At 35.3% G+C, this 23,066-nt stretch overlaps 2 protein-coding genes across 4 annotated transcripts in view; both read right to left on the bottom strand.

The window, feature by feature from the left end:
- Window positions 1–15,284: 15,284 nt before the first annotated feature.
- LOC145187183 (solute carrier organic anion transporter family member 4A1-like) overlaps window positions 15,285–23,066 on the bottom strand; it is a 12,366-nt gene continuing 4,584 nt past the window's right edge. The window contains exons 1-8 of one of the 3 annotated variants that reach the window (XM_090094710.1): window positions 20,801–21,002; window positions 20,057–20,435; window positions 19,264–19,829; window positions 17,681–18,261; window positions 17,445–17,583; window positions 16,288–16,502; window positions 16,002–16,216; window positions 15,285–15,907 (exon numbers count right to left, since the gene is read on the bottom strand). In XM_090094710.1, coding sequence (XP_089950836.1) covers window positions 15,699–15,907; window positions 16,002–16,216; window positions 16,288–16,502; window positions 17,445–17,583; window positions 17,681–18,261; window positions 19,264–19,829; window positions 20,057–20,411 — 2,280 coding nt within the window. In that variant the 5' untranslated portion in view covers window positions 20,412–20,435; window positions 20,801–21,002 and the 3' untranslated portion in view covers window positions 15,285–15,698. Of the gene's footprint in view, window positions 15,908–16,001; window positions 16,217–16,287; window positions 16,503–17,444; window positions 17,584–17,680; window positions 18,262–19,263; window positions 19,830–20,056; window positions 20,436–20,800; window positions 21,003–23,066 lie in introns of those variants that run through there. The other 2 variants (XM_090094708.1, XM_090094709.1) reach the window with 2 other exon arrangements.
- On the bottom strand, window positions 22,276–22,911 carry LOC149884418 (mediator of RNA polymerase II transcription subunit 21-like). Its single transcript, XM_090094717.1, has one exon. It carries the CDS (start codon window positions 22,827–22,829, stop codon window positions 22,416–22,418), a length of 414 nt encoding a protein of 137 aa, XP_089950843.1. The 5' UTR covers window positions 22,830–22,911; the 3' UTR covers window positions 22,276–22,415.

The following is a 23,066-nucleotide window of genomic DNA, read 5'->3' as shown; positions in this document are numbered from 1 at the left end:
AAGTTTGAAATGGACGGATCAGCTTGCAGAGGAGCTTCACAAACCGGTCGTTCACCATTTTAAAAAAAGAAAAGTGTTTGTGAACGACATCGATGAAATATGGGCTGTCGATTTGGTTGACATGCAATCGTTTTCAAAGTTCAACAATGGCGTCAAATATTTGCTCATGGTGATCGACGTGTTTTCAAAGTATGGATGGATCGTTCCGTTGAAAAGCAAAACGGGTCTTGAAGTGGCTGAGGCGTTGAAAAAGATTTTTGGTGAGAGAAAATGTGTCAAAATGTGGGTGGACAAAGGAAAAGAATTTCACAACAAGCACGTGAGATCGCTGGGTGTTCGATTATATTCCACTGAAAACGAGGAAAAAAGCTGTGTCGTCGAGCGATGGAACAGAACGATGAAAGAGAGAATGTTCAAATATTTTTCAGCCAACAGCACCAACCGATACATTGACGTTTTGGACGAAATGGTTAAAAATTACAACAGCACAAAGCACTCGTCCATCAAAATGACACCGATTGAAGCCAGCGAGGAAAAGAATAAAAATATGGTCTGGATGAATCTGAATGGAAAGATGCCAAAAGAAAGACCAGAGCCGAAATTTTTAATGGGAGACAAAGTGAGGATCACAAAAAAGAAGCCCCATTTTGAAAAAGGGTACACTCCGAGATGGACCGAGGAGGTTTTCACAGTGTCCAAAGTTCAGCGAACGGATCCATCCACGTACAAGATTGCTGACGCCAACGGTGAAGACATTCAAGGCACTTTTTATGAGCAGGAGATGCAAAAGACGCATCAAGAAATATTCAGGATTGAAAAAATCGTTCGCCGAACAAAAAGCAAATCACTGGTCAAATGGAAAGGATATCCAGAATCGTTCAACTCATGGGTGAGCAATGTTGAATTGATCCGTCTGAAGAAATGAGTTAAAAAAATTTTTTTTTCTTATTAAAATGACGAATTTCGTGACGGTCGGAAATTTTGATGAAAGCAAATTGTCGGTTGGAGAGATTTATTCCGCAACCAAACCAGTTCAGTACCAAAAGATTCCGCTCTTTTATGAGTATTCCTCTGGGAAAGCACCTTTCATTTTTAGGACACCCGTTTTGTTTTCTTTGGGTATGTTTGAGAACCGCAGCTTTGGAACAAAAGAACTGGAGGGATATTCCATGTCCTTTCTCGGTTTCGACGAGAAAAAAGGGATGAGCGAAAAAGAAAAAAAGTTCATCGATGTGATCGAAAAGGTGTCAAAATTTCTTCGCGAAAAAGTCAAGGAAATGACTCCCATTTTGAAAAAGGGAGGGAGAACAAAGAAAATAATGACAGAGGACTTGTCCATTTTGAAAAAGAAATCCGATAATCCGAATGCATCTCCCATTATTTTCGGAAAGTTGTTCACAAAGAAAAACGAGAAAGGCATTGAAGTGTCTTCTTCGTTTTTCAAAAAGAAAGCGAAAGAGCTGGTGAAGGTGTGTCCTTTAGAATATGTTCGACAAAAGTGTTTTGTCGTCGCCTCTTTGAGAATCGAAGGTGTTTTTGTCGGAGCGCAGATCGAGTCCATTCAGGTTAGGATTCCCGAAGTGGTCATCGCAAAAAACGCGACTTCTGTTCAAAGCATCATGGGCAGCGATTTGGATTTGGGGGAAATGGAATCTGAAGAAGAAATGGAATCTGAAGAAGAAATGGAATCTGAAGAAGAAATGTGAAAAAACACGAAGAAAAAACACGAAGAAAAAAAATGAAAAAAAAATGAGTTAAAAACATTTTCTTTTCATATTAAAAATGCATGCCCCTCACAAGTTTTTTAAAAACGTCTCATCGGCAGAGAAACACGCTGATTCGAGTTTGGAGATCTCGAAAATATATTTGGGACACATGGATGAGAGGATCAAAGTGTTGGAGAGATTCAAAGAGTCGGATCGAACCAAAAATTTGGAAAATTTGGTGGAACGGATCAAAGAGCTTGAAAACCTGGTGGAGACAATCAAAAACCTGCAAAAAAAGACATCGCAAAATATTGTTGTGGCAAAAAAAGAGTTGGATCACCCAAACTGTTTTAACATAAACGGGCACCATGAAATTTTTGCTCAGAAGGACATTAAATTCTCAGCTCTTTCTCTGACGACAATATCGGTGTCTGTTGGGTTGAGTTTTGACAGAGGCATCGCTGTCGTCACTTTGATGAACAAAATAAGTGACCAATTGAACTTCTTCAAAAACGATGTGATTTTTTCAGAGTCTGTGGATGACGTCATTTGGATGTGAGCACCAACAGCGCCAATGACGTCATTGTCAAAAAAGGTGAAAAGCTTTGCAAAATAAATCACATCGATTCGAATTAAAAAAAAAAATCTGTCTTTGTTAAAAAGATGGAGATAATCAAAAACACCGAAAAAATTTATCCGACTCTTCCAACAGCACCATCCGACGGAGGCCATGTTAACAGGCTTCAAAAAATAAGCGAGATCCAAAAAGAAATGGAGGATGAAAAAGTGAAGAGAATGGCTTTGAGCAAAAAGTACCATCGAGTGTCGAAAATCATTCGTTTCGCTGACGATGGGCTGCAAACGGTGTGCATTGCTTTGGGGATTACTGGTATTTCCCTTTTGTCAACCGTCGTTGCCACCCCAGTTTCGATTGCGTGCGAGGGGATTGCGGTTGGGATGGGTGCTTTGTCCATTTTCGGAAACCAACAAAACAAAAAAATGATGTTGAAGGCTGAAAAGCACGAAAAATTAAAGGTTCTTTCCGAGTCAAAATTGAACACGATTGGCGATCACATTTCAAAATCGCTCATGGACGGATTTGTGAGCGATTCCGAGTACGAATTGGTTCTCAGCGAGCTTCAAAAATTTAAGGTCATGGCCGAAGAAATACGGACAAATGCAAAAAGCAGCATTGACGAATTGACCAAAGAGACGTTGATCCAAAAAGGAAGAGAAGAAGCCATTCAAGCGTTTAACAACATTTTCAAAAAGGGAAAATGATCGCAAACGAAAACACAAACTCGTTTTCGTTTTTTTTCTCCGTATTTTAAAAAAATGTCCTTCTTTAAAATACAAGACCCGAAAAAGAGAGATGAGATTGTCAAAGAATACATGGCCAACCGGGAAAAGCTTTACAATGAGAGCCTCAACCGGAACATTTCAGATGTGAGCTACCAGGCTGATTTGTCAAAGTTTTTCAAGCCTCTGATCGAGAGCAACGAAAAGGTGCAAAACGAGCTGAAGAGCATTGCATACAGAGAAGTTGACAACACTCCACTGGCTTTGACTTATCCAGAAAGCCCATCTGAAAGCTTAAAAGGTGCTGAAAAAACGTTTGGAAAAATGAATGTGGGAAACATTGCTTTGGAATATTTGTCTAAATATGCAGCCAAAAAATTTTCTGCAGATTGAGTTTTTGGGATTCACGCAAAAGAACGAGGAAAAATGTTTATTGGAGACAAAGAAATTTTCATCGATGAAAACGACATCATTATTGATGGAGAAAAGTACAAGGGGACAATTGGTTTTTGGGAGCTGATTTCAAGATCCAAACCTGATATGACAAAGGTTACAAATGAGGACTTGTGAAATTATGAAAAAATACTGGTCGAAACGCATGCGATGGAGAGAGAAGGGAGACCCACCGTTCCAAAAGCTTCGAGAAGTGAAAAGTGGGACAAGATCGTTTCAAAAATCTGGGAGAAAAATTACAAAAAAACGAGAGGAATAAAAGGTCGTGGAGTGATCATTCTTCCGAGCGATCCAAATGCTCTTGTGCAGCGACTTGGTTTGAGCATCGCCGCTGGTCATGCTGGAAATATCGCATCGAGAAACGAAGCTGTGTCCATTTGTGACGAGCTTTTAAGGCAGGGGGAAATCAACAAAGAGGAATATCGATCGATTCAAAAATACATCGAGTCGTGAAACAAAAAAAAATTTTTCTCATTTTTAAAATGCTCATCGTGAACAACAAAAGATATGTGAGAAAGAACGTTGTTGGAGGAGGATTCGTTGACACGCTTAAAAATTTTTTGAGGAGAATGGCAGCCTCGAACGCATCGAGATCGTCTCTTCATTTATTGAGAAAGGCAGCGGCAAGCGAAATTGGAAAAGAGGCCATCACCGCAGCCAAATCTGCAGGAAAAGAATTGGCCACTTCAGCCATTTTGACCGCCAAAGACGTTGCCATCGACAAAGGAAAAAAAGCGATCGAAAAAGTTTACGCCAAGACAGGGACAGTGAATCCAAACCAACTGGTCAACACGATTGCAAACGAAGCGGCAAAGGTTGATCCGTACACGTATATCAATCCAATGGAAGAGCTGCACAAAAAAATGTTTGGTTCGTCCATTCGTCCAAAAAGAAAAATGACAAAAAAGAATGCGGCAAGAATTCAGGATCTCGTCAAAATGGGGAGCGGGCTTTTGATTGCGTGATTTTTTTGACGAATCAAAAATAACACAAAATTTTTTTTCTCATTAAAAAAAATGATAAACACCGACAGATTAACAATTGACGAAAAGCCTGTCTACGACACCGGCATCGAAAAAGTTGATTTTTTCGAGTACCTTCCAACAAACATCGATTTGAATTCTTCAGGATCGATCGTTTTTGAGATTGATTGCCAGTCTGTGCAGACACTTCCGTCTGAGGCTTACATCCTCGTCGAAGGGGTTCTGAAAAAAGCAGACGGAACCGCTTACGCAGCAGCAGACAACATTGCTCTGGTGAACAACGCCATCATGTATTTGTTCAGTGACGTCACTTACGACTTATCAGGACAGCAAGTGGAAAGAGTCATGTATCCAGGTCAGGGAACAACCATGCTTGGATTGTTGAAATATCCTTTCGGTTTTCAGCTTGCTGATGGTTTGAAGCAAATGTGGTACAAAGACACATCAAACGCAACTGGAACCACTGGGTTCAACGTCAGGAGAGATCACTTGTTTGCAGACACCACATCCATTGGTGCATTTTCGTTCAGGATCCCTTTAAAGCACATTTTTGGTTTTTGCGAGACTTACGACAAAGTCGTTTACGGATTCAGACACACGATCACCTTTACAAAAAAAGAATACGATGACGCCATTTACAGAGCCGGAACTGTTACTGCAGGAATGATCGACATCAAAAAATTCCGACTCTTCATGCCAAGGATTGAGCTGGATGTTTTGAAAAAATCCGAATTTTTGAAAATGATGTCAAATAAAATCACCGTTCCAGTAGCATATAAGTCAAACAAAGTCGAAAGGCAAGCCATTCCAGCGGGTCTCACAGAATTCACTTGGACCCTTGGAAGGATCACGGACAAAAGCGTTCCGAGATTTATCGTGTTAGGTCTTCAGACAAACAGAGGTTCCAGTCAAACCGCAAATCCAGCCGTGTACGATCATTGTGACGTCAACAATTTTTTCGTGACCGTCAATGGGATCAAATATCCGAATTACAATTATGACCTGAATTTCGGAGAAAAGAAAATGGTGATGGCTCATTCCGATGCGTTCACTTTTGACGAAAAATATTATGGCACAAACGAGCTTGTTTGTCAATCAGGTTTGACTCTTCTTGAATACAAAAATTTGTTTCCGTTGTTTTTTGTCGACATCAGCAAGCAAAAGGATAGAGTTGTTTCCGAAACGGCTGAATTGGTTGTCAACCTGAAATTTTTTTTTTTTTTTTTTTTATACAACTTCAATAAATTTACACATCCGTTACATTAAAACTACATGACATCATATAATGCAACGTAAATAAAAAAAAAAAGAATATAACATAATATTACCACGTATAACATCATAATAAGAAGTGGTTTAGCAAGTAGAACACATCATAATAAAACGTGGTTTAACAAGCATATTTAAGTATAACGTAAAATAATAGAGTTTCTTATCATAAAGACTATCAGTATTTTTTAAAAATAATAGAATAAAAATAAGAAAAAGATAAAAAGACAAGAAATTTTCTTGTTACTTCAAATATATATATGTTGTTGTAAAGGAAAACTCGTAGAAGTCTATGAAGACTTATCATGGAGTACCTTTTCAAATTGTTAAATAAAGTCTGTTTCATATTTATATATAGTCAAAATACAGTCAGTGATACACATAAATATTTCAGTATAGATTCTGTTGTTAAGTTTAATACATATCAATATAATTGTTGATATTAAGTACGAGGTGTTTTATTTTATTTTTTAAGTTGGCAGGATTATTTAATACTTTAAGTTCTATATTTTTTGATATTATTTTGTTATACAGGTACGGACCCCGGTAGGAAATAGAAAACCGTGAGAACTTTGTTGTTCTTTTAGGCAGTGTGAAATTACCTGTTGCTCTTGTTATATATCTATTAGAGTTAAATTGAAAGAAGTTATTTAAAAAGCTCGATGGGACTAGTCGAAGTTTGTATTTTAGCATAAATAATACATTTTGGTAGATGTTGATTTGGTAGACATTTAGTGCATTTAAGGTTTTTAGTAAGGGTTCAGCATGGGTGAGTTTATCTTTATCATAAACTAGTCTTGATGCATGTTTTTGACTTATATAAATAGTACTCAATTTGGATTTGTGTGTACTTGCCCATGTAATATTAGCGTACGTAAGATAACTTTGGATGTAAGAAAAATAAAGCGATTAAAATAAAGCGAAAAATAAAGAAATTCAGAACGGCTGTTCCAGACAACACCGTTATTTTTGCAGTGATCATTTCTGACAAATTTATCCAATTTTCTTCAGACGGGACCAACATGAGCGCTGTTTATTAGATCAAAAAAAATTGAATTAAAAAAAAATTTTTTCTTTTCAAAAAAAACATGAGACTGACGAAAAACGATCTGAAAAATTTGCTGAGAGAAAATGGTGTCACAAAAACCTCAAACAATTTGTTGACTTTGTTGATGCTTGCGGTTGAGAACAATCTCGTGAGCAAAGATTCGCTTTTGGAAGGTGCAAAAGAATGCAGACATGTGGGTCGACCGAAAAAAGAAAATGTGAAAACGGAAAATGTGAAAAAACCGATCGACCCAAAATACGAGAGGCTTGGTTCGATTCGAAAAAAACCTGTGTCTGTAAAAACGACCAACATCGAAACAGGAGATGTGGTTGAATACGGATCCCTTTACGAAGCGATGAAAAAGACGGGTCATGACTGGAGATATTTGGAGCGTCGTGATGGAAAAGTGGATAATGGAATCAAGATTGAGATCTTCAATTCTGAAAAACTCGAAAACAGAAAAAAATGAAAAAAAATTTTCAATTCTCGGAAAAAAAGAATTGAAAAAATTGAATGAGCTAAAAAATTTTCTTGATAATAAAAAATGGAAAGCAAAATCGCCAAAGAAAAAAAAGTTTCGATGGCAACATTGAAAAATCAAGCTCGAGACAGAGCGATAAAAGGATTTTCGAAAATGACGAGGGAATAGCTCGTTGAAGCCATAAAAACAACAAGACCTGTCATTGGTCCTCATCCTGTTTCTCGGAGATCCGTTCCAGTGCCATCACATTACCTCATTGACGATCCTGTTACAGATTCGACTCCTGTGTTGACTCCTGGAGTTTTTTCAAGTTTTTCGACAGCTGTGAAAAATGCGGTCGTCAACAGTTTTAACAGCTTGCTTGAGTTTGTTGATCCTTTTGTTCCAGAGGCTGTGAAGAAAACAGTGAGCAATGTGGGGAGCGAAGTGAAGAGAAAAGTGGACTCTCTCAAATCAATGGCTCTCAAAGCAATCGCGCGATCAGCAGTTTACAAACCACTCAAGCCACTCATTGATTTTCATTTGACCGATCACGCGCTGAGGCGTGTTGCCAAACAATTTTCACATCAAGTCAAAGGAAACCAAAAGGACGCTTCTGCCTTTTTGGATTTGGCAAAAGACGGCGTGATCAAAATTCTTCAAGAGAATAAAAACAAAAAAGCGAGCCTCGTTTTGACGATCGATATGGAGAGCGTCAGCCTTACAACTGGAGAGGAGGAGCATCGAATCGTTCCTTTTTTGTCAAAAGCTGGGATTATTTTGGAGTCGACGGACTTGGGAGAATTTTATGAAAAAGCAAAAGAGGAGATCCTGGAAAACATGGAAAAATACAACAAAATGGGATCGAATTGCACAGTGTCAGCCATCTTGAAAATGGACATCAATTTAATTGACTACAGACCCATCGGTGGTCGGTCGTATATCCCTCTCGACGATTTTCTGTCGAGCAAAAAAGCAATCATCAACATGGTGAACGAAGACAATGAATGCTTCAAGTGGAGCGTCACCAGGGCGTTGAACATGAAAGAAAAAAATGGAGAAAGAATTGACAAAGACTTGATTGAACAATCGAAAGCGTTGAATTGGGAAGGGATCGATTTTCCGGTCAAGCTCGACCAAATCAAAAAATTTGAAAAAAACAATCCAGACATCAGCGTCAACGTTTTTGGTTACGAAAAAAAATCCATTCACCCTTTGCGAATATCAAAATGCTTGAACAGAAAGCATGAAATCGATTTGCTTCTTGTTTCAGACGAAAAAACGAACCATTATTGTCTGATCAAAAATCTGAGTCGACTCATTTCATCCCAAGCATCCAACAGAAACGGAAAAAAATATTTTTGCAGAAATTGCTTGCAAGGGATGAAAAGCGAGGAGGATCTTTCAAAACATTCGACCTATTGCAGAGAGCACAGCGCGACACGAATGGATCTTCCTCCAGAAAATTCGTTCATGAAATTCGGACACATGGAAAGGTCGATGAGGGTTCCATTCATCGTTTACGCGGATTTTGAAAGCTTTGTCAAACCGATGCACTCGTGCGAACAAAACCCAGACCAGTCTTACACCAAAAAGTTTCAAAGTCACATTCCGAGCTCCTTTGCCTTTCACATCAAATGTTTTGACGAAACCGTTTATGACGGAGAACCATCCATTTCCGAATCGTCAAACGAAAACCAAGACGTGGCTCAATTTTTTGTCGAAAGTTTGGAAAAAGAAATAAAAGAAATTTTCGGGAAAAACTTGAAAAAAAATATGGTCCTCACAAAGGACGATGAAAATAATTTCAAAGCCGCGACGGTTTGTCACATTTGCGAAGAAAAAATCCTCGATTCAGAAAAAGTGCGCGACCACTGTCATTTCACTGGAAAATATCGGGGAGCGGCACACAACGAATGCAATTTAAAATACAAAGACCCGAAATTCATTCCTATCGTTTTTCACAATCTGTCGGGTTACGACAGCCATTTGTTCATCAAGAAACTCGGCGGAGAAATAACCTGCATCCCATGCAACGAGGAAAAATACATCAGCTTCTCGAAAAAAATCAAAGTGGGGGAATACATTGGGAAAGACGGAAAACCGAAAGACAAAAAAATTGAATTGAGGTTCATCGACAGTTTTAGATTCATGACCTTCAGTTTGGATGATTTGTCGAAAAATTTAAAGCCGGAAGACTTCAAAAACCTCTCAAAATATTTTGAAGGAGAAAAATTCGATTTGCTTCGGAAAAAAGGCGTTTACCCTTACGGTTGGGTGGACGGGTTCGATAAATTTCAAGAAACGCAATTGCCTCCAAAAGAAGCGTTTTTCTCAGAACTCAACCACAATGAAATAAGTGACGAAGATTACACGCATGCGCAAACGGTTTGGAACGTGTTTCAATGCGAAACGTTCAGAGATTATTACGATTTGTACAACGTGTCGGATGTTTTGATTCTGACCGACGTCTTTGAAAATTTCCGGGACGTTTGCATGAAACATTACAAGCTCGACCCAGCTTGGTATTACACGTCTCCCGGGTTGGCTTGGGCGCTTGTTTGAAACTGACAAAAATAAAATTGGAGTTGTTGAGCGACCCCGACATGCTTCGAATGATCCAAAAAGGAACACGTGGAGGGATCAGCATGATCTCAAACCGGCATGGAAAATCAAACAACAAATACATGGGCGACTCGTACGATCCAAGCCAACCATCAAAATTCATTCAATACTTGGACGCCAACAACCTGTACGGATGGGCCATGTTCAAACCTCTTCCCACTCACGGTTTCGAATGGATGTCAGAAGACGAACTGTCAGATTGGCGATCGGTTCCGTGCATTTTGGAGGTTGATTTGGATTATCCGGAAAGCCTTCACGATGAACACAACGATTATCCGTTGGCCCCTGAGAGAATGAAAATCGGAAAAGTGGATAAGCTCGTTCCAAATTTAAACGACAAAAAAAAATATGTCCTTCACTGTGAAAACCTGACATTGTATGAACGATTGGGGATGAAAATCTCAAAGGTGCACAGAGGAATTAAATTTGAGCAACGGGATTGGATGAAACCGTACATCGACCTCAACACCGATTTAAGAACAAAAGCCACCAGCGAATTTGAGAAGGAATTTTTCAAGCTGATGAACAATTCGGTGTTTGGAAAAACAATGGAAAACATTGAAAAGCGAGTGGACGTGAGACTGGTGACAGAAAAGGAAAAGGCAATTAAGTTGTCGGCCAAACCAAATTACGACCGGCACACGATTTTCGACGAAAACTTGATTGCCGTTCACATGAAAAGGACATCAATTCTTTACAACAAACCTGTTTACTTGGGAATGAGCATCCTCGATTTGAGCAAAACCTTGATGTTTGAGTTCCATTACGACTTCATCAAAAAAAAATATCCTGGTGACGCAAAGCTGCTGATGACAGACACGGACTCGCTGGTTTATGAAATAAAAACGGACGATTTCTACAAGGACATTTCCGACGATGTGGAAAAAAAATTCGACACGAGCGATTTCAGCAAAAGCCATCCAGCCATTCAAAACTTCGGGTTCAAAGTGGGTTTAAACAAAAAGGTCATTGGGATGTTCAAAGACGAAACCGGAGGAAAACAGATTGAAGAGTTTGTCGGCCTCCGGTCAAAACTTTACTCTTACAAAATACACCAAGAAAAACAAGAGAAAAAATGCAAGAAATGCAAGGGTGTTAAAACATATGTCGTCGAAAAATACATCACACACGACGATTACAAAAGATGCCTCGAAACCAAAAAAGAAAAGATTAACAAGATGAATGTCATCCGATCCCATTTGCATGACGTTTACACGGAGGAGATCAACAAAACCTCTCTCAGCTCCGACGATGACAAAAGAATCATTTTGGATGATGGGGTTCACACGTTGGCTTATGGTCACCACAAATTAAAAGAAAAGGAACAAAAGGTAAGTGACAAAAATGGGGAAGCAAATTAAAAAAAGAAAAAAATGAACAAAATAAAAAAATGAACAAAATGATCAATGTGGAAGGAGGCAGCAAAACAAAGGTAAGTGACAAAGGAAAAAACAAAGGTAAGTGACAAAAATGGGGAAGCAAATTAAAAAAAATAATAAAATAAAAAAAATGAGAAGCAAGAAAATAAATGTGCAAAAAATTTTGACCAATTTTCAATTGACGCATGGAGTTAATTTGCCGAACGATGCTTTGTCCACTTTTCAGTTAATGGAAGCAGCAAAAAAACTGAAAATAAAAAACTTTCGAGGGGTTTTTGTCAGAGACACATTGCCAAAAAAACCGAGAAAAAAAGAATGCGGGATTATCAACACGGGGGATTCAAGCACCGGAGGGTTTCATTGGGTGTGTTGGTTCAAAGACGGAGACGAAAAGTTCAGCTTTGACTCTTACGCTCAACCCCCTCTCGATGAATTGGTTCAATATCTGAAAAGCCCTGTCTTTTACACCAGCAACAGGGTTCAATTTGGAAACACGTCTTATTGTGATCACTTGTGTCTTTACGTCTTGAAAAAATGTGAAGAGGGAAACAGCTTTCAAGACGTTGTCAACACCCTTTGGTGATCCGAAGGATCTGAAAAAATTTTCACCCTTTAAAAAAATGATTGACAAATTCAACAGAAACGAGTTCATCGTTTATTTAGACAATCTCACATCAGACTCATCAAGCAACGTTTATATCAAAACGGATGGATCCAGCACCATCACTGCAGACATTGGTTTTAACTCTCAAAAAATCATCAACCTGGCAGAACCAACCAACTCGCACGATGCTGCCACCAAAAATTATGTGGACACGCATTCGACAGGAGGAGGAGGAGGAGGAACAGTTATTGGAATTGCAGACTTGGATTTGAATTTCCACAAAGCCATCAACTTGAACGAACCGACAGCTCTTCATGACGCAGCGACAAAAAATTACGTCGACGTCAGCTCGAGCATGAATGTGAAAGTAGACGGATCGAGCACCATCACTGCTGACATGGATTTAAACAACCACAAGTTGCTCAACGTCTCTGATCCAACCACTTCTCACGACGCGGCAACAAAAGGGTACGTCGACATCAAAGTGGCTTATTCCAATATTTTGTACACAGACGTCAACATGACACAACACAAACTGACCAATATGGCAGAACCCGTTTCCGCTTCGGATTCAGCCACCAAAAATTACGTCGACACGCACGCCGGTGGAACATCAGTGGGAACCGCGGACTTGAATTTGAATTCTCACAAATTGATCAATGTGCTCGACCCGTCAAGCGCGCAAGACGGAGCGACAAAAAGTTACGTCGACTTGCTGTTGCAAAAATCGAGTTTGACCAGCGTCGTTCCAAGCTCGAGCTTCACCAGTTTGGGCTTCAAGTCTCAGACCGTCGCCGCATTAACCACTTCTCCTGTGTTTGCGTTTTCCGGAAAGTCTGGAGTGCTGAGAAGGCTGTGGCTGGCTTTATACAGCACCTCTGGAACCAATATTCCAGGACAAGTTTTCATTCGAATCTTCACTGACGGAGAAATCAATGTGGGGAACTACATTGAGGTGACCGACAGAATCGGCGTGGACGCAACTGGTCTCGCCACCGATTTGCTTTTTTCTCCTTTGGGAGGACCTTTTTACGCTAACTCTTTGCAGGGATGCAACATGTTTAACACCACTTCTTTGGGAGGATATTTCACGTTGGACATGCCTTTCAGAAACGACGTCTCCATTCAACTGGTCAACAAAAATGCCACAGCCATCACGTATTGGATTCAGCCGTTCATCTCCACACTTTCCTCCATTCCTGCCACCATCCCTCTTTTCAAGCTGTACTGCAAGTCGTTCCGATATTTGAACACCACTTATGGCAGCGAATACGTTTTGATGAACACCAACGGAAAAGGAAATGGCGTCTCGTTGAAATACATCAGGGTGCACATCATCGGCGCTTCTGGAAACTGGTGGGAATCCAGAGTCAGAATGTACGATGGAAATTTGCCTCCTGGAAACGGAACCGTTCTCACTCCTTGGACTCCATACAACACCAACAATTACACGTATTTTCCCGGTTACGACGGTGACAGCACATGCTTCTTTTCCTCCTCCGGATTGGAAGATTTTTATTTGTCGTCATGGAATGGCGCGAACATATCCTCTTTTAACAACAAATCCACTGGTCTTCTTTACCAATCCACCGCATCCATCGGATCCACCACCACCATCTCCTTTTACAGAAATTTCGGAGAAGCTGACTCCATGCCCAGCGTCTCATCCGGAAGAAGGCTTGTCGTCACTCTCAACTCTGGCGACGCACAAGTCGGTCAATCCGGAAGCTTCTACCTTCTTCTAGGACAAGTCTTTTATTACGCTTAATTTTTCGCGAACGATTTCAACACCTTTACACCCATTAATTTTTTTCATGGATACTTTTCTCATGAAAAAACACACACCACCCTCAACAAAAATATCAAAACGGACAAAACATTTTCATACCCTTCAACAAAATCAAAACGGGCATACAAACATTTTCATACCCCTCAATCAACAAAAAATATCAAAACGGGCATACAAACATTTTCATACCCCTCAATCAACAAAATATATCAAAACGAGCATCAAAATGAAAATGAGCCAGAACTCTCCTTTTATAGTAGTGATGTTTTACAATTACTTAAACAATCTTCAAACGATATTATTGTTTTATAATTTTTTGATGTAATTTAAAATTGATAACGTTTTCTTGCACTATTTTTTGCTTTTATTATTCCTAAAACATTATTTACCTAAATACTCAATTTTTATTCAATATAGGTGGGTCAAAAATCCGAAAAGATATTCAAATATCAATTTACCACTTTGTAACTAAGGAAAGTATCCGGTAACTAAGCAATATAAGTATCCATAACAACTAAATTTAAAAAATTATCACTTTTGTAAGAAGTGTGATCTCATATTGGTACTCATGCCAAATTTAGTGAATATAGCACTTATAAAATATCTGCAGATAACAAAAGTAGGTTGTTGCTAAGCAAAATAAAGGTATCCATAGCAACGAAATAAAAAAATATTACCTTCATAAAAAGCGCAGACATCATATTAGTACTCATACTAATTTTAGTGAATATAGTTCTAATATTAAATTAGTTATGAATTTTGTCCAGTAAAAGTGCATTCTGGCCCACTGTGCATTGGTCGTATTACGGATGAAAAAAAGTCCGTGAATTTTAGTGACGTATACGTTTTATGTTTTATAGCAATGGCCGAAAAAAATACAAACAGCGATAAATTCTTCGAGATTACGAACTTTTTTTCTTACGTGAAAAATTGCGTTTTTACGAAAGATTTTTTTCTCGAAAAAAACTTCGAATTGTTTATAGCATTGGCCCCAGAACTAAAAATTAAAATCTATCAATTTTCTACAAATGTACAAATTTAGCTGTCAAAGAAAATATGAATTCGCATAAAGAAAGATCGGACAATCATTACGTTTTTTATAGTAAAAAGGAGTCTTTATGTGGTACTTAAGTTCATGACCGAAAATTCACTCACAGAAAATTGAAACAGAAAATTGTTAGAGGCAAAATGAAAATTTTGTTGAATTTACTTATTTTTGCTAAAAAAAAAAAAAACAACCTTTAAGCATTGTAAATTTCACGACATGAAACATCGTTTGTAACGACATGAAACATCGTTTGTAACGACATAAAACATCGTTTGTAACGAGCGCGGTTAAAATTTTTATTTATCACTTTTATTATAACCCAAAATGCATTGCAGCAACATTTATTGCAGGTAAATGCATCACATTCTTAGGCGGCTATAACTCATTTTTTGCTTTTCACGATAAATTCGATGCTAAAAAGCAATTCAACTAAAATCATTTTTGTAAGTTATAAAGCTAAGGATTCGTTACGATTCTATCATTCTTCTAAGTCGTTCCCCACGAATTTGAAATCAGATTTTGCTTGTTTTACAGACTTAGAATCCATAGAATCGAAATCAAAAAAGATGTTTTTATGCAGAGAAAACAACAGAAAAAAGTGTTCGGTATAGAAAAACAACATTTGTTCTCGACTTTTTTTCTTCCTCGGGATATATTTTCCCGCTTCTAGTAAATTACCGAACGAACATTTTGTGAACCTCAACTAGCAAAAAAAAAAGGATGTTACAAAAGAAAATAAAATGTTACAAATCAGTGCATGCCACCATTTACATTAAAAAAATATATAAAAGAAAAGTCTATGTCAAAATATTGATTGCAAGATGCGTTAGTAAAAATCAGATATGCGTTCAAACAAAATGCGCTATAAAATTCAAATATAAATACGGAAATAAATACATGCAAAAAATAAAATAAATAAAATGAGAAAACCAAACACAAATTGTATCATTAGGCAAGTTTTTTGATATAATAAAATTCTTTCGTCCATAATTATACAGCGATAAATATACGAAACAACGACTAAAACGCACTGCGTCATTCATCTTCTAGGAGGGACATTTTTTGAACACTTTCTTCGTTAGCGCATTTTTTAAGCATGATTTTCGAATCATCAGCCGACGAAGTATTGGAGTTGATGTAACTTATAACATTTTGAGGCGCTTCGGAATGATGTTTTAGATTTAGGTTTAATAACGGAGATTTGAATGTCTTCCATGAAAGGAAGTAGAACACTGCCGCCAGGACTGTAAATAAAGGTGAAAATAAAATAAATAATAAATAAGTAATAATTAAAGAAGCGTGAAAAAAGTAATTGTTTCATTTACTTTTAAAAAATACCTTGTAGTATGAAAATTACTACAGTAAGTTGGTAACTAAGTGTGATATTGTCATACAAAATACAATTGCCAGCTCTGCTGCAGCTCGTTTCCCACATGTTGCATGACTTATCAATAAAAACTCCGAACAAAACTGGGCCGGGTATTGCACCAAGCAGAGTCAGGAAAATCCATTGAATACCTAATGCGTATGCTCTTTCGTTGTCGGGTACGCATCTGGAAAACGAAAAGATATTTATGGGGTATTCAAAAATTGTCCAATCAAAAAAATTATCCACATTACTAACCTCATTACAACCATCTTGTTGGGCACAGCATTTACAAAGTTTAGAACTAACATCAGGACTATTCCACATAAAAAAGGTACCATATTTTTACAGCCTCTATCACATTCACCAGCGTAAGCTACAACTGGAATTAATGATTTTTCTGCTGCTTCTGACCAATTGAGCATTAAGCTTCCTACCAAGGATTGATTAACACAAGAACATTGGCCATATTTCTAAAACACAAAAACATTAGTCATATTTCTAAAACCAGATCAGTGAAATTCCGAAGCACGTTAACAATCTTTTTTTCACAAGATGACATTCAAAAGACGTTAAATGATATTTTTGAGAAGACATCACCACCTCAAAGTTAGAATGCTCCATCTTGATTTCAATTTTCATATTAGAGCATTTAATCAATCAGTTCCATTCAAACTTTAAGGTAGAAATGCACCAATTATTATATTTGTATTCATTACTTAATTTATCAAGTATAAATATTTTATATGTTAAACATTTTAAGTTCCTGATGCAATACAGCAACATTAAAATGTATATGTAATGTATGTATGCATGCATGCATGCATGGATGGATGGATGGATATATGTATTTATGTATGTATGTATGTATGTATGTATGTATGTATGTATGTATGTATGTATGTATGTATGTATGTATGTATGTATGTATGTATGTATGTATGTATGTATGTATGTATGTATGTATGTATGTATGTATGTATGTATGTATGTATGTATGTATGTATGTATTTGTATAGCCTAAAATGACTAGGAGAGCATCTTATTACTATCATAACTACTCGGAGATGAATTTTATCCAGAGAATCGTTATAGGCTGCTAGAATTGTTTTAAAGTGGAAATTTCCATTTTAAAACAATTCTTAAGAGAAAACAATTCTAGTGTGTATGAATAAGGAATCATTGAATAAAAATATGCAACGTTTCTAGAATAACAAAAATTATTTATTAATAGAGCCCATGGAATAGAGTGGGCAAATGAAGTAAGTGTCGCCAGTGATTTTCAATTAACAAGGAGCTCTAATTTTAGGTGAAGAGAATTTTTTTTCAGTAAAATTTTTTTAAACTAGTGGAGTCAAAACTTCTTTAAACTTATCTTGTATGAACTTACAGAACTATCATTGAGATCAACTCACCGATATATCCAGAAGCTTTAAACAACCCATATGACATGGTGAAAAATATGTCAGGTTATCTACACCACACACAGGGTTATAACTAACACCATTGCATTGACAATAGCTGTTGCATTCTGATGTTAAATTTAAAGTTAATCTAAATTTGAAAATGAAGACAACTTAAAAGTAAAGAGAAAATAAAAAAAAAGCTCATCTAAAAATTATTCAAAAAGGAAATAAAACACAAATCATACTGATTGAAATATGGTTTGTGCACTCCAGCCACAACAGGAGATCTGCATCCTGGTATAAGAAAGGAGGCCACTGACAGCACTGCAATTACTTGGAAAATAAAACAGTATCTTGAAGCACCTTCACATGTATCTTTTCCATGAAACTGTCGCATTAAATAACTTCCAATAAATATACCACCAGCTGTACCAGGTATTAGTGTCATACCTGAAGCTACACCAGCATGCATTGTTGAAACACCAAACTGTGCTTGTAAGTACTTAACTACAAATGGACCAAGACCCGTAGCAATTATTGTGCCACAAGTCAATGCTAAAGTGTTAAACATAAAAGTGGGATTTTTCAGTAAATTTAATGTTGCAGGAATCATATCACTAAGTTTGCCTTGAAGTCTTTTGTCTTCAGGTCGAATAGATCCATCCATAACTGCCTTTGCACGAATTTCTTTTGCACCTGGCATTGATTGTGGATAGGCCAATAAAGCCCATGACGATATGAAAATAAGAATTCCTCCAAATAAGTGTCCAATCCACCAAGCTCCAATCCATCTTGGGTCATCTGGGCTTAAATGAACTCCAGCAGGCTACCATATAGAAAAATAGTGTAATTAAAAGACAAAAAGGTATTTGTACAAGTGTCAGCCTGTAAACATATGTACATGAGTTAAAGTTTTGTTTGTTTCTGTCTGTAGTATGTCTGCAATTGGAGTCTTCTTCTGATTTTTTTTTTTCCTAGAAAGAGGATTACAATACTAACATTAAAAAATTATGCATAAAACATCGAAACAAATTACAACAAAAATTATATGTGATTTGAACTAACTGGGATAATTGTTAAAAACATGCAACTATATGTAAGCTTTTGCTAAAAGTATTACATACATAAATTATTATTTCAATAACTGTGGGATTTTTTATAAACTAAATAAACAAAAAGACTGCATATATTATTTATCAAATATTGTTTGATTTATTATGCTACACTTGAACTGTTAAGTGCAGTTTGATTTGTTATGTTTGCTGTGAACTGAAAAAACTAAATAAAAATTAAAAATATATATTAAAAGGTAGTATTTAAAGATGGCATCTGTAAACGCAAAAAAATTCTTAAAAAAAAAAGAAAAAAAAAATTAAAAATTTTTTAAAAATAAAATGTGAAATATTAAAACTTGCTGTTAACAAGGGTTTTATTTTTACTTTTCAGTTCCCTAAATATTTATTTTCTGTGAAAATGCCAGAAATTAAAATTTTTTAAATAAACACATTTATTCTTTAACTTTGACAAAACAGATGTTGCTATACAACTAGTTTGCTCTACAATTGCTTTAATTCATTTATATTTATTGACTCACATCAATTCATTTATGTAAACTCAGTTAAACGTTTTTTTATTTAATAAACAAAAAGCAATAAACGCTAATATGGTTTTTTACTTAATCAAAACAAAGGATTTTATGTAAAAACCTTTTTTATCTTCTTTAAAAGCATGCTTTTTTTTTTTTCTTCCTGCAGCTTTTTTTTAAAAACAAATATTTTCAATGTTAAAAAATTATGTACAAAGGTAAAAAAAAAAAAAAAAATTTTACCTGAATCAAATCTACATAAACATTTAGCAATGAACCTCCAGCCAAAAACCCTATGCCTGGTCCAAAAGACGTTGATACATACCAAACTCCGAGATAAATAGGTGCTACCTTTGGCTTAACATTTTCATCAATATAAGCTGCACCCAATGTAAACAACGGGGCTGTGCCTGCACCAACCAACAACTTAGATATGATGAAAATGAGCAAATAGTAGCCCTCTGAAGAGTTTTGATCTTCACATTTAACTTCAGAAACTGTTTTATTAAACTTTGTATCAGCTGTACAAAGTTCCTGGCTTGAAATGACAACTACATCATCTGGGATATGTTTACCAGTCAAACCGTGCGGAAGAACATACAACAAACTGCCAAGTGCAGTTAACATGGCACCATAGCCAAGATACTTTGGCTTGTTACCAAAACTTCCATAAAAACTAAGAAATGCTATTAAAAGTAATGATGAACATTCTTTGGCAGCCACTATCATTCCAGATTGCTTGCTACTTAGTTTAAACTGCTTTTCAAGGGTTGAAAGACCAACATTGGTGAAACCATTGATTATCATCCCTAAGTTTAAAAAAACAATTTTTATTGACAATTCTCATAAATAACATAATTATTACCATTACCACAAGTTTTAATGATTTTTCTTTTTAAAATACTAATGGTAAACAAAGAATTTAAATAATATCCATTAGCATCTGTTGTATTGTAATTAAGTCTATGAATATGCTACCAAATTAGGAAAATTTATCGCAAACCATATTTTAAAAAAATCAAAAAACAATATGTACCTTGTGATATAGAGAATACAGCTAAAAAAAATAAAAACCATTTGGCATTATTCAACTTTTGAAGCTTTTGTGGTTTAAACTTATTCCACCCACATGTCAGTGTATGATCTAAGTGGAGGTTACTGGTATATGGACTATAAACTTGTTTTATTGGTGAACAAAATGTATGCGTAAGTACCTCCATTGATGCTGCTCTACTTCTATTGTAAGGAACATAACACTGGTTGCAATTGATTGTGATTTGGTTTGAACTACAATTACAATTATGTCTATCTACGCTACTGATAATTTGAGGTATTGAAGTCACATGGTAGCAGTTGTCAGCCGTAACATGAGGAGTGTCATCATCATGCATTTCAGCTTTTTCATTATTTGTTTGCTAAAAAAGTTTAAATAAAAATTTTTCAAATATCCTTATTTTTATCCATGTTAAAACTTATACAAATTGAAAAATCTAACTAAAAATCCAATTCAGTCAAAATTTGTTTAAAACTCAAATATTATTTTTTTTGCATCACAATAACAGGTTATGGAATGTATTCTATATGCAGATTTACATAGTACCTCCTGAATTAGAATAGTCAGCTTTTTTTAGTCTGTATGCATTCTGAATATTTACCTATCAACTTTCTTGAAAACTGAATTTTCCTACTATACTTTTGTTCATGTGGCTATTTTATGTAACAGGGAATAAATTCTTATTTTTATTCAACATTAAAAGAATAATCAAAAAGAAGTTTATACAACTAATTTGCTTATAGTGGTATTATTGAGTATACTTTTGTGTTGTGTTGATATTTTTGCAGTTCTACTTGTAATTCCATTTCATAAAAAAGATTCTAGTTGTTCTACCATCATCGTCATGTTCTATCATTCATACCATCATCATGTTCTATTATTCATAATCATCTAGCTTTTTAATTATTATAATAGCTTTTTAAAACTTCAAAAAAAAAAAAACTTTAATGCATTAAACATAAACTCATTAAATAAAGTGATAACAACTAGAAAGAAAACAGAGTAAGATTTTGAAGTAAAAAATAAATATTTAGATTTAGAACACTGCTAAAATATAATTACAGTTTTTAATCATCTAGTAAGGCCATCATCTAAAGCCTCGTAATAAAACATCTCATCAAAACTAACAAATGTTGGAAAACATACATTTTTCATATACTATCATTTAGACTCTTCCTTTGAGGTGATCCTCTAGATCATTTATTTTAGATCATTTTCTTAGATCATTTATCTTGTAAATTTTTTTACCTCCTATATTTGTTTATATATTTTGTTCATGAAAAAAACTTATGATTTTTCAAGACATTACATCATAAGAATCAACAAGAAATGTTGTTCAGTTTAAGCCTATAGAAATAGCTCACAATAGAAATTGCTCAGTATGAGTATTTATTACTTTTTTCATAATTAATGTGGTAATGAAAAGCAATTGTATTTTATTAAATAATATAATTAAATTTATTTTAAGTTAACTTCTTATTTAATTATCTTTTGGGCTAACTTACTGTATTTTTAGCTAATTCACACAACCTTAATGGTCATACATGCTCCAACTGCAAGAATCACAAAAAGTTGTTTTAAATGAACCTAGTCAACTTGCACACATCCAGAATTTTTAAAAAATAATAAACTTTGTAACTAAAAAAACTTCTGCATCAATTACAACTTTAATAATGCTCATAAAAACTTAGTATAAATTACATAAATGATCATAAGTTACCACCATTTTACTACTTAGGTATAAGATGACATTTTTGCATTTGGTTTGCTGTTTCCTTGAAGGTTAACTTTTTAAATATATCATGAAAAATTATAAATTATTCTCAAGCAGACAGCAAGCTTTGAATGTCACTAACTGCAAGAAGAAAAACCTCACAAAAATCTATTTGCATCATTCAGTTTAATAATTGAAAAGAACAAGAGAATTTATTTTTTTCTTATGACAAACTTTTCTTTTGAATATTGAAAAATAAATTATTTAAATCTCTATTGAAAGAAATTGTTGTTTACCAAAAAAATGTTTAAAGAAATTTTTTCCGTTTGAACAAATGTTTTTAAGTTTATTTAATGTACTCATTCTTGCATGAGAAATTCTAAAAAAATATTTAAAAAAAAGTATTTGTGTTTTAGAGTTAGATTTCAAAAAATATGAATATTATTTATTAATACAAAATTAACATTCAAATTAACTTAAAATAAAAAATAGATAAGTTAAGAGAAGACTTTCAGAAATTAATGTCAAATCATTAATTCATATTCATTTGAAACTGTCACCCTCTTCAGTATATGATACTAATTTTTAATCATTTTAGCTGCAACTGAAGCTAAAAAAAAATAGGGTTCACAATTTAGTTATAGTACATTTTGATGATAACACTGTGTTAGATACATAAGAAATTGCATTTTTAATTTGAGAAAGTAACTCTTCTCCATCTGCAACTAGTTGACGCAACTGTTCATGAGCCATTTCGTTCTCATACTCAAGTTGCATCAGGCTTTTGGTTTGCAACTCAATGCTAGACTTTTCACTCGGCAAAGTCTCAATAAGATAATCTATATCTTTAACAGTGCGTGAAATTAAAGTAGCAAACAGTTGTGCATGCCCTTCTTGTGTTACATCAAACTCAGATTTAGCATTTTCATTTTTCTGCAAGGAACTGACAGGAGCAGTTTGCTGTATTATGCCAACACTATTGCAAAAATGTTCAGCAAGCTGATTTAATGCATCTTGAAGTTGAGTTAATCTGTCAGCCATTAATGGCTGTTAACACTTACTAGGTAAATTATAACAACCTGTAGTTAATAACAAGTTTTATGTATGTATGCATGTATATATGTATATATGTATGTATTTTACATACATATATACTTATGTATAATACATACATATATAATAAAAGTATATATGCATGTATGTATAATACATACATATATACTTATGTATAATACATACATATATACATACATATATACATACATACATACATACATA

This window comes from Hydra viridissima, unplaced genomic scaffold, assembly GCF_058129835.1.
Source record: "Hydra viridissima isolate aposymbiotic clone 2 unplaced genomic scaffold, HvirCarnegie_v1 scaffold_8, whole genome shotgun sequence".
Lineage (NCBI taxonomy): Eukaryota > Metazoa > Cnidaria > Hydrozoa > Anthoathecata > Hydridae > Hydra > Hydra viridissima.
The sequence above is the reverse complement of the archived record's forward strand: the minus strand, read 5'-3'. Positions and strand labels throughout refer to the sequence as shown.